This window comes from Asterias amurensis, chromosome 2 (genome assembly GCF_032118995.1).
Source record: "Asterias amurensis chromosome 2, ASM3211899v1".
Lineage (NCBI taxonomy): Eukaryota > Metazoa > Echinodermata > Asteroidea > Forcipulatida > Asteriidae > Asterias > Asterias amurensis.
This window is the reverse complement of record NC_092649.1, coordinates 27,772,836-27,787,402: the sequence shown is the minus strand read 5'-3', so window position 1 is coordinate 27,787,402 and position 14,567 is coordinate 27,772,836. Positions and strand designations below refer to the sequence as shown.

General features: G+C 40.7%; 1 protein-coding gene across 2 annotated transcripts in view; it reads left to right on the top strand.

Annotated features, from left to right (window-relative positions):
* Window positions 1-14,567, top strand: part of LOC139954534 (glutamate receptor-interacting protein 1-like) — a 40,592-nt gene that overhangs the window by 20,480 nt on the left and 5,545 nt on the right. For both annotated transcript variants that reach the window (XM_071954378.1, XM_071954377.1), the window contains exons 8-18: window positions 178-365; window positions 4,778-4,936; window positions 7,256-7,445; window positions 8,145-8,284; window positions 8,776-8,853; window positions 9,458-9,527; window positions 10,484-10,629; window positions 10,906-11,050; window positions 11,568-11,745; window positions 13,427-13,531; window positions 13,705-14,487. In XM_071954378.1, coding sequence (XP_071810479.1) covers window positions 178-365; window positions 4,778-4,936; window positions 7,256-7,445; window positions 8,145-8,284; window positions 8,776-8,853; window positions 9,458-9,527; window positions 10,484-10,629; window positions 10,906-11,050; window positions 11,568-11,745; window positions 13,427-13,531; window positions 13,705-14,487 — 2,182 coding nt within the window. The remainder of the gene's footprint in view (window positions 1-177; window positions 366-4,777; window positions 4,937-7,255; window positions 7,446-8,144; window positions 8,285-8,775; window positions 8,854-9,457; window positions 9,528-10,483; window positions 10,630-10,905; window positions 11,051-11,567; window positions 11,746-13,426; window positions 13,532-13,704; window positions 14,488-14,567) is intronic.

Genomic DNA, 14,567 nt, shown 5'->3' with positions numbered 1-14,567 from the left:
AAGTCTTAACTCTTTGTGAAATCCACTCAGGCCTGATACTTCACGGAGGCAACAAAGGCGATTGCTTCCATGCCCAGTGGTCATTACCTTGGTGTCCTTGAAATGCTACAGAGTCAACTATTCAAGCCTGCTTGAAGATAATACTAATTATTTGGCTTCCGTTTATTGCTCTGACAGATGTGGCGCCCTCAATGTCGGCGATGAGATCTTGTCTATCGACAGCGCCAAGACTAGCCACATGTCGGTACCCGAAGCCATGCAGCTCCTTGCCACAGCCTCAGATCAAATCAAACTGGAGATACTACCAGTCAGTCACATGACCCCCATGCTGACGTACCCAACAGCCCAGAACAGGAATCAGCAAGGTAAGCATCGGAAGGACTTGCGGAACTCTATGCTTTTTTGGTTACTTACCTCAGGGGAAGTTGGGTTCACTAAACACAAGATGCTTTTGTAGAGAGAAGCAGGTGGAGTAGTCTTGATCCAAGACGTTGTATCGCTTGCACTGCGATCAAACACTAGAGGGTGCTGTTATAAAAGCCTGATTTAACGATTACCGTATTTTCCTGCGGATAAGACGCGTCTTATCTGACTTTTTAGACCCCAAAAACATCGATGCGTCTTATCTTTCGGTGCGCCTTGTCTGCTGACGATTGATTTTTTTTTATGATCACTGCGTGAAATAAAAAATACCTTCATGTCCAGTTCAAATCAACGATCTTTGTGTGAAGAATCCTTACTCAATAATGCGGTCGAACAAGGCAATTCAGACACTGTGACCGTATTTTCGTTCGAACAATGCCGCAATCCCCCAGACGGTCCAACTATTCCAACAATGCTGCAACGTGTTTATACCCCATGACCGTGCTTTCATTCCATTAATGCCGCAATTTCGGTCCAACACACGTCGGCAGTGTACAAACGTTTTTCTGTGTGGCCGGGTATTCGTTCCGAAAACGATTGACAGTCAATAACTTCATACAAACGTCATTCACCCAACCGCTATTGTGTGGTAAACTTTGAGGGTTTATTTTATTCTATTGCTTCAAAACTTCGGGTAGGAACGGTTGTTAAAATCATGGTTGCCCTTGCATGAAACTTGCCTGTAAAATCAACGATGTCCAAGTTCAGACTCGAAAATCTCTCAAAACGACACAGAAAATTAGCCCCAAAACGCAACCGTTCCGAGGTCTGTAAATTTAATCACGCAACACAAAAGCAGATATCACGCCTATAGTCGTTGTTACTGTGAGTGTGACAATAAATACAAGAAACATTGAACGCTAGAGGGCGTTTTGGAACATTGTATAATAGCGTGAGGTTAAACGCTCTCTATTGGTAAAAAATACGTGAACCAGCAATAAACGCATTGAGACAAGACTCGACGTGTGGGCTAGACTGCGCCCCTGTCTTTATCCGGAAGGTCCCTGCCGCTAGATCCAGTGATTCCCTTTGGATACAATGAACGTGCAGTGATATAGATGCCCAATAGTCACTGCTCTCAAGTCCGCAATGGAATTTGACTGCATACGTTCAGGCTATGTCTGGGCATGCTTGGGATCCGCACAGTCACGTGGGAATTTTGGCGCATTTCCAGGCAGCGCAAATGCGACGGCTTAGCGCAACCCGTCGGCGAACATCGTTCAATACGGTGCCCACATGGTCTCCAACATCTGTTGTGCAATCTCGAGATTGAGCAGCGCAATCCACTGTGTACATGTGCATATTAATGTGCATGCAGCGACATCCCGGCCGGAGGATACATTACTACACCCACACGCTACGTCCGTCTGTCGTTGCAATGTATCTGTATCAGCAAGGATCCTCGTAGTTTGTGGGGACGTCGGATGGATGTGTCCAGGGAGGCATTGTGTTCATGTTGCAAATAAAATTAACTTAGACAGTGCGTGGACCATGGTTTCTGCCCGCTGATTGGGCCGAACTTTATGTTATTTACAATATACAGCGTTGGCTGATTGGATAAAGGTCGGTATACGTAGGTTCTCAAAGGCAACAAATTACGTCTTTGTGTCAATGTACCGACAACGGGTGGCGCCAGGTGTTCTTTTGTTTGCGGTTAAACGTGCGCCTTGTGCGGCGGTGCGCCTTGTCTGCTGACGTTTGAATTTTTTTTGGTCATTTTAGCGTCCTGCGCCTTGTCCGCCGAGCGTCTTATCCGCAGGAAAATACGGTATCACCATTTAAGAGCGTCTTGAATCAAGATTAGATGAGAGAATGGAATTCCTAAGAGAGGTTTGCAGTAACACCATGTGAATATCTCTTTTTGAGTAGTGTTGGTTCTTAAAAGATCCGGAGGTTAACAACTCAATCTTTGAATCAGTATGCTCGTCTTCAGGAAAGTTTGGGAGAACTCAAAAAAGATATTCACATGGTGTTACAACAAACCTCTCTTATAGACCCATTGCACAACCCGCAGTGCACTTGCACGAGCGTCTCTTTGGGGTCAAAACATGCACAAAAGGATGGTACGCTTGGCTGTGCGTAAAGCAAGTGCGCTGCACATTGTGCAATGGGTTTAAACTTCCACCATGCAAAGTTTTCAAATCCTACTGCGGATAGAATAGTAACCTACATGTATAATAACTCTGTAGTCATTATGGTATGGTTCCTTGACACAGTAATAATCATAACTCTAATTTTCATTTGATAAAGGTGAACAGACTATTCCTTCAAGCTTTACAGTCCTTTTGAAAATGCAACTTTTGTGTTGGCTTTAGCACAGTTTGCAAATTGCGTGCCTTTGGGCTTCAAAGAGGTGGGCTCAATTTTCATAGAGATGCTTAGTGACAGATTTGTGCTTACTGAATGAAATTGAATGACATAACAATATGAATCAATGGTGAACGCTGAAGATGGTTGCCTATTTTTCCTGCTAACCTGTAAAATACGCTATGCTTAAAGACGCTGGACACTATTGGTAATTGTCAAAGACCAGTCTCCTCACTTGATGTATCTCAACATATGCATAAAATAATAAACCTGTGAAAATTTGAGTACAATTGGTCGTCGAAGTTGTGAGATAATGATGAAAGAAAAAACACCCTTGTCACACGAAGTTGTGTGCTTTCAGATGCTTGATTTCGAGACCTCAAACTCTAAATCTGAGGTCTCGAAATCAAATTTGTTGAAAAATTACTTCTTTCTTGAAAACTACATTACTTCAGAGGGAGCCGTTTCTCACAATGTTTTATACTACCAATAGCTCCCCATTAATCGTTTCAAAGTAAAGTTTTCTGCTAATAATTATTTTGAGTAAGTACCAATAGTGTCCACTGCCTTTAACATGTGTTTAAGCCAATCTTGTCGCTACATTTAGCCAGAAAGTTTGCTTACTGTTAAGCAGCTCTATGAAATTGGGCCCAGGGCAGAGTCTTTGGTATTGGGAGACGAAGCTGGAGCCAATGTTTTAAAAAAGGGGCTCTATGTTTGGTTACACTTTGTTGCTTTGGGGAATTGTTACAGGATCACGCTGTGATGAAGGTCTGTTCATCCTTGTTAAGCTAATGCTGGAGTAAAATTGTTTGTTAGGCCGTGTCCGAATTGGCGACTTCGGCTACAGCTACGGCTAGGGCGCGCGCGTCTGCCATTCTTCAACACTGACAGACGTGCTGATCTAGCCGTAGCTGTAGCCAAAGTCGCCAATTCGGACACGGCCTTAGTTTGCTCTGTCTATCCGCTTGTGTTTCACTCGTTCACTGTGTTTGTCCCATTATCTATCAATGTGTTTGTCACACTGTACTGTTATGTGTCTGTCACACTACCTACTCTTGTATTTGTCACACTATCTGCTACTGTATTTGTTACACTTCACTGTGTTTTTCACAATATCAACCACTGTGTGTGTTACACTTTCACTGCATGATCACACTGTACTGTTGTGTTTGTCACACCAACTACATGTCCCACTGTATTTGTTACACTATCTACTGCTGTGTTTGTTACACTTTCCACCACTGTGTTTGTCACACCGTCTACATGTACCACTGTATGTGTTACACTATCTACACTGTGTTTGTTACCTTTTTACTGTGTTTGTCAAAATATCCACCACTGTGTTTGTCACAAACTGCATGTCCAACTGTATTTGTTACACTAAATACTGCTGTGTTTGTTACACTTTCACTGTGGTTGTCACACTATCCACCACTGTGTTTGTCACACCATCTACATTGTACATGTACCACTGTATTTTGTTACACTATCTACTACTGTGTTTGTCACACTTTCACTGTGTTGTCACATTATCTATCACTGTATTTGTCTCACTGTACTGTTGTGTCTGTCACACCACCTACTACTGTATTTGTTACACTATCTACCACTGTGTCTGTCACACTGTGTCTGTCACATTATCTATCACTGTGTCTGTCACATTATCTATCACTGTGTCTGTCACATTATCTATCAGTGTCTGTCGCATTATCTTTCACTGTTTTTGTCACTCTGTACAGATGTGTCTGTCACATTACTACGGTGTTTGTTACACCATGTACCCAGCAGGGTGGATATGTGCGCATTACAAGTCTTATTATTATTGTTATTATTACTGTTTGTCGCTGTTTGTCACAAGTATCTACCACTGTGTGTTTCAAACTATCTACTTCTGTGTCAATCACACTTAATTCCTCCAATCCTGTTCATACCAACAATCATATGAGCCATTTTACATCCATCCACCAACTACCAAAGATGAATAATACTTCTGAGCTAATGTGAAACCCAAACTGCACCCACTCCCCCTTCTCCTCCCAATCAGTGGCCAATACGTCTCGCTCCGTCACCCCAGTCAGCCAGTTGAATAACTCCAGCTACAACAGTCTGAGTAGATCCCAAGGGATGCTGCACAACTCCAGACAGCAGACGACGGCGCTTAACAGGAAGCTGAAAGGAAAGAATCTCAAGAGCTCTTCTACACGTAAGGGATCTAATCCAAAATGGCCGCCCATCATAACCTTTTTTCCTCACTGAGAATGCCTAAATTTGCAGTCACTTAACAAGGTTTAGAGAAACTAAAATGAAATGAAAGAAACTCAAGACATCCTGTGGCCTTTTTTGAATTCATGGCTTTGGCTTTGGATTCGACTTCCATCTTCTCGTCTGAAGCCCTGAGCATGTACGCAAAGCACGCCCTATTGTCAAAACATCCCCATGGCTAAGCTAGTCTGAGGGGAATCTGGAGCTGAAGCCGTGTTTTTAAAAAAGGGCCTGTGTGAGGGATCAATCTAAATTGACTGCCCATCAGAATTTATACTAGGCTGAAAAATCCTAAATTTGCAGTCACTTAGCAAGGTTTTTTAAAAGAGTTTTGCCCTCGTCTGAAATGAAGTGAATGAAATTCAAGACCTGCTCTGGACCTTTTTAACACAACAGCTTAGACTTTGCAATGGCTTAGGCACAGTCCGGCTGTTTGAAGTCAAAGGCCTAAGCCAAAGGCCTGAGCTGAAAGCCCAAGCCGTTGTTTGAAAAAGGGCCTACATTTATAAGAGATTTTTGCTGTTTGAAACCACACTTCATCTTTTTTTCCTGTGTCTAGTTAGCCTTGCTCAAGACAGTCGAATTATTCACTCCGAAAAAAATAGCGCCGCTGTATAAAAAACCCACCCGTATTCACTGTGCGTAACATCGCACGACACGATGCCCCCGTACACTGTCCGCATGCGTCGGCCGTCAGGCCGACAGCCTTGTCGGGTCTGTGTTGAAGCCACTGACCTCATTACTATAATAAGCGAAGAGTTCCCACGGTCAGCTCATTACCATATTGCCCGCGAAAGACGAGACATGTTTACATCACACACCACCACCACGGACGCTCAGCGAGCATGATAGGGTCCAAAGGTCGTGAAGGGAAGTGCGTGATTGGACGTCAAAATGAATAATTCATTTGCCTCGCATCCTGTGTTGTCTGATAGGTCTGACGAAAGATATACATATTCATGGGCTGCATACTAGCATATCCGAGAGCCCCCCATTTTTTTCCACTAGTGGAATTTTTTTTAATGAAACACATTAAACCCGACAAGGCTGTCGGCCAGACGGCCTCCGCATGTGGTTAGTGGAACGAGTGCGGATGACTTGTGTGCACAGTAGTCGTACGATGTGACAGTGTGTATACGGGTGGGTCATGCGGTGTGATCGCACACATCACGCACAGGGTATACGGGTGGGTTTACAGCGGCGTCTTTTCGGAGCGAATAATGCGACTGCCTTGAGCAAGGCTAGTGTCTAGTTGACATTTTTAAATTTTGATCTAGAAAAATAGAAAGAAAATTTCTTTTGCTCTTTATAATCTACTGAAACTTATTCCTGTAATGTCTAATACATAGCTGCTGTGCTGTGATGTGTAACCTATGACCTTTCATTCATTTGACTTGCCTTAATAAACTACTTAATATCCACATAATATGCTGGAAAATATAATTTTGCTAACGCTTTGCAACTCAAATATCAAAATGGCATACTTATGGTTTCATTTAGTTGTGAAATATTTATAATTCATTTTTATTTAAATCAAAACTTGCCAAACATTGGAAAGTATATCAAAGGACAATGTTGATATAAATTCTTAAGATATGGACCGGTGCAAAAGCTTGGGGACCATTGATAAGGCACGGAAAATCCTGGTTCATACTTCCTGCGATTGTAATTCACATTAGGTGACTTGTGCTCAACTCCTGTGAACAGTCGCTGTGAACACAGCCATGTGACGTCAAAATCTTAGGAACTATGAACCGGCTCAACGGTTCCAGCTGGCTAGTCTTTGAGGTTTTGTTATTTTCACAGGTTTTTTTTTTTATGTGGTTGTTCACACAAAACATGAATACTCTCTGCTACGCATTTGTCAGCTCTACCAATCCTGTTTAATACTATTCATTAGTTTGAGAAACCCATGAGCAAGAATACCAGGGCTCAATTTCATACAGCAGATTTTGCGCTTTCTTTTTGATTTCCATTTCATAGCGCTGCCAAACATAACCACACAAAAAGGTATCCTGACTTTCTGGTGATTATTATATGAAAATGAATGATGTAACAACACAAATCAATGGTGGATGCGCAATCTGGCTGCCCATTTTTCTTGATTCTATGAAATAAACTTATGCTTAAGCAAATTTTTCTGCTACAGTTAGCACAATTTTTTTTTTTTTTTTTACTGTTAAGCAGCACTATGGAATTGGTCCCTGGGATGTCGGGAACACTAAAAAGTATTTATATATGTTCTGTCGTGAATGTTTAGTTTCCTTAGCCTCAACGATTAATGGTATGGGCACGACGGCTCAGGTCTGCCGCTCCGACACGGTGGAGGTGACGCTATACTCGCGAAGCTGTGACTTTGGTTTTAATCTTCAAGGAGGCGTCTTCACCACGGAAATCTTGGGATCACCGGCTGTTATTGGATTCATCGAGCCGGGTGGAAAAGCAGACAAGTAAGAATCATTAAAGGCAGTGGGGTCGATTTCACAAAGCAATAAAATCCATCTTAAGACAAATTGTCAGTATTGCCATAGTGATTTGTATTGTGACATCACACTTTATTGAGCAATTACGATTGATTTGCAGTTAAGATCAATGTTTGGTTATTGTCAAAGACCAGTATTTTCACTTGGTGCATCCCAAAAAATACATACAATAATAAACTTGGGGAAATAAAATTATATGAAAAGTCACATGCCTTTTCTTCTTGGGAGATTGCCCTGTACTGGTTACCTGCAACTTGCCTCATGATGTGGCCTAGTCTTGGTGTTGAGTTGGTAGAACATCTATGGTAATACCATTGGACCTACATGTACATGATGTACATGCACATACACTCAATGCTACACATATCGCAACTTTTCAACCGATAGAGGGTTTGAGTCTGGTTTGGTGATCTTTAAGTTTTTAAACAGCGCCTGTTATCATTCGATAGTAATGTACGACAGTTGAGTTATTTGCATAACAACCTTTTGCACCAAGACTACATTAGATGTGGCCCTAATTCTTGATACCAAAGTTTGTTTCTCTTATTTGTCAAATGTCTTTGTAAATTTTTCCAGATGAAATATGAGGTTTGTGAAGTGCAGACTTAACTGGGTGCAATTTATATAAATTGAAGTTGCTAAATGTCAATTTTCTCTGTATCCCAGGTGTGGCATTATGCAAGCAGGAGATCGAATCTTGACCATCAATAATCGATATACGGATGAAGTGACGTTAGAAGAAGCCAACCAGCTATTGAGGGAAAGTGGGCAACAGTGTACGCTCCTCCTAGAGTTCGATGTTGCAGGTGAGGTATTATTCATTACCAAAAAATTATCGATATAAAAAAAAATGACTTAAAGGCAAAGTTTACCCTAGTGTTTGGGACTGTTCAATGGTGTTAATCCTATATAAATGTAGATGTATACAATAAAATTAACATGTGAAAAGTTAATTTCAAAAGGTGGATGTTTTTTTGAGATAGCGTCAAAAAAAATGGAGGGACTATTATGTCCATGTAGGAAGAATAATCCCTACCTTTTTTTGCCCTTATTTTTCAATGCCATAGAAAACAAAATGATTACAAATATTTGTTTTCTAGGTAGTAACTTCTTTTTCTTTGTGGGGGGGGGGGTGCAATATTCAAGTTGTATGCCTTATATTATAGTCTGGCACCCTGTGTTGTATGACGATAATCAGTATGAATGCTTGGTATTTGCATTAGGGAACTAGACAAAATGCGGTGCCATAGTTAAGGTAAAATATATTGATGTTTGATTCTTGATTATTTTATTGCAGAGTCTGTGGTTCCCAGCAGTGGTGTGTTTAGCGTCAAACTTCCAATAGCGGACCAAGGGTTGGGAATTACCCTCAGTGGTTAGTACATCTAAGCAAAAACTTGTCTCTGTGGCTTGGTAGCTTGGGCTCCAGCTTTTATGCCGCGTCTGCATGTTTGAAGCCCTAGGCTCAAATTCATTGAGCTGCTGAAAGCACGAAAAGTAGCTAAGCACAACAAAATTATGCTTACCAGAGTAAGGTTACCTGCCAAAATACCATGTCACATGTACAATCTGTGGCTGGTTTCCTGCTTATTTTCCCTTAGTAACAAATTTGTAAGCACTATTTCCTGCTTAAACAGTTCTATAAGGGTGCTGTACTGAAGGTAAAAAATTTCAAAATAACAAAGAGCCTAAACTAGGATCCAATTTCATAGAGCTGCTTAGGTATAAAAAGCAGCTAAGCACAGCAACATTATGCTTACTGGATTAAGGTGACCAGCCAAAATACCATGTAACATGTACCGTTTGTGACTGGTATTCTGCACAATTTTGCTAAGCAGAAAACTGTTACCCAATACTTCTTGCTTGAGCTACTCAATGAAGTTGGGCACAGAGTCGAAGCTGTGATTGCAGTCTGCCTTCATGATGTTTTCATAATATAAAATATATGAAATTAGATTGTTTAATTAAATATTTTTCAGCCCCTAAGAATCGTAAGCCAGGAGATGCTCTTCTTATTTCGGACGTCAAGAAAGGGAGCGTTGCTCACAGGTAAACCAAAAAGTTCCTCAGTCATCCTTTCTTCTCCGCTACACATCTTTCCTCTTTGTCTTCCTAGTTATATATTATTAGCTGCATATTCATGTGTGCCTGATGAATATTCATTTTGTATAGACCTGGTACCCTGGAGCCTGGCGACCATCTTCTTGCCATTGTTTTAAAGCCTCATTAAAAAAAGTGTTTAAATCTCAGTATTGACTGAAGCTATCTTTCTATTGACTGCTTTGCCATGTATATCATCATTTGCTCTCTTTTTTTTATATCTGTCATCATATTTTCATTTCAGTTACTTAAGTGTTGTTGTTGTTTGTAAGTTGTTTTGTTTTTATTTGTACGTCCTCTGTTTGTCCGTTATCTTGTCTCTGTCTGTCCACAGGCGGATTACTACAAGCCTCTGCTTACCAAATCGGCCTCCATACTGTTCCTTTTCTTTGACGATATAAACCATAAACTACTCTGTTCACTATTACACTGTACATACATTCTGTAATGCTGTGTTTTTGACAGTACAGAAGTAAATGTGAATTGAATTGAATTGAATTGATGATATAGATATATGCTCCTTTTGCACTCCTTGTCTTCCCAGCTAATTACCTATTCAGTTATCCCTTTTCAATATTCATAATTGCCAGCTCAAGTTTAGTCATCTTTTTCTTTAACCCAATTACAAAAAAACAATTACAAAAAACCTTTTTTTCGTATTTCTTCTGAATAACTCAGGCTTGTTTTTCCATTTTGATTATTGTACATGTGTGGGTTATTGTTTGTATTTAGGGCCTTGAGCACTTTCATGTACGGTATTTATAGGTTTTCATTACTAATATTATTATTATTATTATTATTTTGTTTACTATTTGTATTTATCTTTAGAAATTATTCCTGTGCTCTCCTTGTTTACTCAGCCGAATTAATGATTCATGTATGATGAATATTTATTTGTTGTACAGAACCGGTACCCTGGAGCCTGGTGACCATCTTCTTGCCATTGATGATATCCATCTTGAGACGTTCTCAGTGGAAGAGGCGGCGCATATCTTAAGACAGGCCGATGACATCATCAAGCTCAGGGTTAAAAAGGATGAGACTTATTCAGGTAGAAGGCTCTTGCAGGAACTAGCTGTTTTTTGCTGTTTCCACAATAAGGAGAAAAAATAAGTGATGCGATCGAGCAAAATGAGTTGTTTGTCGACACATTTGAAAAGAGCACAATCTATGCTTTAATATTGTTAAAACTCTATGTTGATTCAAAAGTTGTGCCAGTAGATGTACTAAGAAATGCGACAGGATAAAACCAGGGAAAAGGGGTTTAGTTGACCACAGATATGAGAAATCTCATACATTTTTTCCGTGTCCGTTTTTATTTTCACAGAAGATCCAGAAATCAGCGGAGCAATCTCGTTCACCGTGGAGCTAATCCGCCATGGCGGACCCCTCGGTATAACCATCTCTGGGACCGAGGAATCGTTTGATCCGATCGTCATCTCTGGTCTGACAAACGGGGGACTGGCTGAAAGGTAGGTTATTGGCTTGGATGACTAGTGCATAAAGCGCTCACCTCTCACAACGCTGTGGCCCTGGTTCGATTCCCGGCTAGGGCCACATGTTAGTAGAGTTGTGTGTTGGTTTCTCTCCTATGCCACAGGTTTTTTTCTCAATGCTCTACTCTAAAGTCTTTCTAACAACTAGATTTCCCGTCTTCAAAGCCTCAAAAACACTGCATTGTGTTACTGTCTAGAAAATCCTGAAACATCTTTACTGGCTCCCTATCTCTCAACTGATCATCTTCAAGCTGATGCCCATTGTCCACAAAGTACTTAATGGCAAGGCTCCCCACTATATCTCTGAACTACATCAAGTTTACACTCCGTCAAGGAAACTTTGATCTAATACCATGCTTGTCCTCAATGAACCCAAGTCTTGACACTTGTGGGGTGACAGGTCTTGAACACCCAGCAGGGTGGATATGTGCCGTTAAAAGTGTTGATTATTGTTATTACTATTGTTATGTGTTATTTTTGTTATGTGTAACAGGACAGGAGCGTTGCATATGGGAGACCGAATCCTTGCCATCAGCGGAACCAGTCTGAGAGGGAAGACTCTCTCCCAAGCAATCCGACTCTTACAGAACGCTGGTAATATTGTCACCTTGAAGATCAGCAAACAAGAAAAACTACCCGCAATCAAATCTTCTGAAGCAGCTGTTACTGAGGTAGGTAGCTTCTGATAGGTTTAGGGTATTTTCTTGTAAGAATCGAGTGATGCTTGAGGCATGCCAGTTTTGCGCAGAAGCTGCATGTACTGAGGGTAATATGTGACTTAAACTCCACCTATATGTCGTTGCCTTTGGAATAACTTCTCTCAATTTGTGCATATAGGCCCTACCAACTGCTTTGCAATGGCGCTCACATTGGCTGAACCTGTGCCTCTCTGCCCTCTGAGCGTTGAGCACGGTGCACCATGCCACAAAATGCATGTTTCAGCTATCCAGTAGCAGAATTTTGGTGTTTACCGCGACGGACTTGTCTGACTTGTACTTGTGAACTATTGCCTAAAAGGTTGTGTCAACCATCTCTACCCCTAAATCTTGTTTACCGAAAATGCAGCTAACAAACATCACCTCAGACCAATCAAAACTCAGATATAGAAAGCTTACGTCACTGAATGTTTATCCAATAAAATCAATGTATTCAATTGCTGGTTCTGTAACTAAAACCAATACCTGTCTTTATCTTTGCTTTATCCTTACCTATATTGTGTGGCTTGTTGGTAAACTTTTTTGAAGTCTAAAAACTTTATCCCTTGTGCATATGGGTTGGGGATCTTAAATATTATTGATACCAACATTATTGATGTTTGTGTGATTGATATTTATACTTTTCTTGTCTTTCTTAATCACATTGACTGTTATGAATTAATTTATTACTGATCACATATCGATTTACTGTTTGTATCTGTATTGAAATATTTGGGTCTATGATCTTAAATATTTTTGATAACCCTTGTTGATATTTGTGTGATTGATATTTGTGCCTTGCTTGTCTTTCTTTATCACATTGACTGGTATGAATGAATTTTTTATTGATTACATCTTGATTAACTAATTGTATCTGATTGAAATATTTTAACTAGGATCTTAAATGTTTGTGATACCAACATTATTGATATTTGTGTGATTTAACAATGCTTTGTCTTTCTTTGTCCCAGTGGCTGTTATGAATGCAATTTATTACTGATCACATATCGATTAACTGTAGGCCTATGTATCTGTTTTCAAATATTTTGGTCGTATTTACTACCACAGTTGTCATTATGATTGTGGTTTTAAAACCATTCATCAATGGTCATTCTTTGACTGTTGCTTGTACAATGTTTTTTTTTATAAATATTTGACTAATATTTGATACCATTATTATTGTTGTGCTTTTAAAAATGTTCTTTCATTGTTGTGGTGGTTGTCAGGGTTACAAATTTAAATCAATGATCACATATCAATGATTGCTTTCATATCCATGTTTGAATTGTTTTCACTCGTATTCCATACCACAATTATCATTATTTTTTTATTATTATTTTTTTTTTCTTGATTGGGTAGTCTACTGGTAAGCCATCTGCTCTAGTTATGCAAAGGTTGTGGGTTCGAATCCAACCAAAGTGATTTCCCTAGGGAAAGTATTGAGTATAACAGTGCTTAATAAACATTGGTTTAAAAACCAAATTATAATCTTCTTGCTTTGTTTCTTTGGTTGCAGTAAATACCAACAACCACTGATCGCATATCAATTTTCTATGTAATAGATTCTTTGTCAAGGCGCCTTTGAACATACTTATAAATACCGGCGCTATAAAAGAAATTTTGATTGATTGATTTTGATTGATTATTGCTTGAACAGGTCAATGATGCCGTTGTCATGACAGCAAATGGTATACATCATTTCCATCCTGTCAATAGTAAGAACCCAACTGCTCATAGTACGCCCATCAGTGCCGTCGGGCAGGTAGGTTCACGCATCTAACTTCACTACTCATGTTTAACTTGTTCAAGACCATATTTATATATTGTATATATTTGTATAATCTTTTTGAACTGTGCATCAAAATATTTGTGTTATTTAGTTTCAACAACATGCTTTTCCATTTTAAAATGCGTGTTTAACTTCCTGTACTGCAGGGTTCTGCAGACTCATGGGAAGGTTCTGGTATGGATACCGGTTATCACAGCACCCAGACACGCAACTCACGCTCCAACTCCCCCGCCATGCATCCACACCACAACCGACGGGCGAACCCTTCCCCGGGACGGAGGCCGCCCCGTCAGCGCCGCGTCCGCTCCTCCTCCCAGTCAACATCGCCGAACGATAACAGTGAAGACGAAGTGGATGACAGGTACAACTCAACAACTCAACGTTACGGCGGTTACAGCGACCCGTTAAGCTCCGACCAAGAGGATGGATACCGGTACAACCACCTCACCAAACCCCCATCGCGCCGATCCTCCCTGACACGCAACCAAGACTACCTCAGGAACATAGACTCCGGTATTGCCAACCTCAGCCCTGAGTCGAACTTGATCAGTCCAACAACAAGCTACCCACAGAGTACCGTGTCTGGTTACCAACACAGCATGGGTACCAGCTACCCACGGAGTCCTGAAACGTCGTCGCGCAGCGGGAACAATCAGTACAAATCTTACAGCATGCCGGCGGGATCACATATGAACACATCGGAGGCGTACCATCTGTCCTCCATGGAAGCGGAGATTAATGAGTTACTGGCACCGCCGGTGTCTGCGGAGCTCCACCGTGTGACCCTGTACAAGGACAGTGATGTGGAAGACTTTGGGTTTAGCGTCTCGGATGGCGTTTACGAGCGGGGCGTGTTTGTTAATACTATTAGGCCAGGAGGACCCGCAGCACGAAGTACCAATGTCAAACCATTTGATAGAATTTTACAGGTTAGTACCTGTGTCTTTGATTGTCACAAATTGTAAATCAGGTTTTTGTTTTTGTTCTGCGCTACCTTGTAGTTTTTATA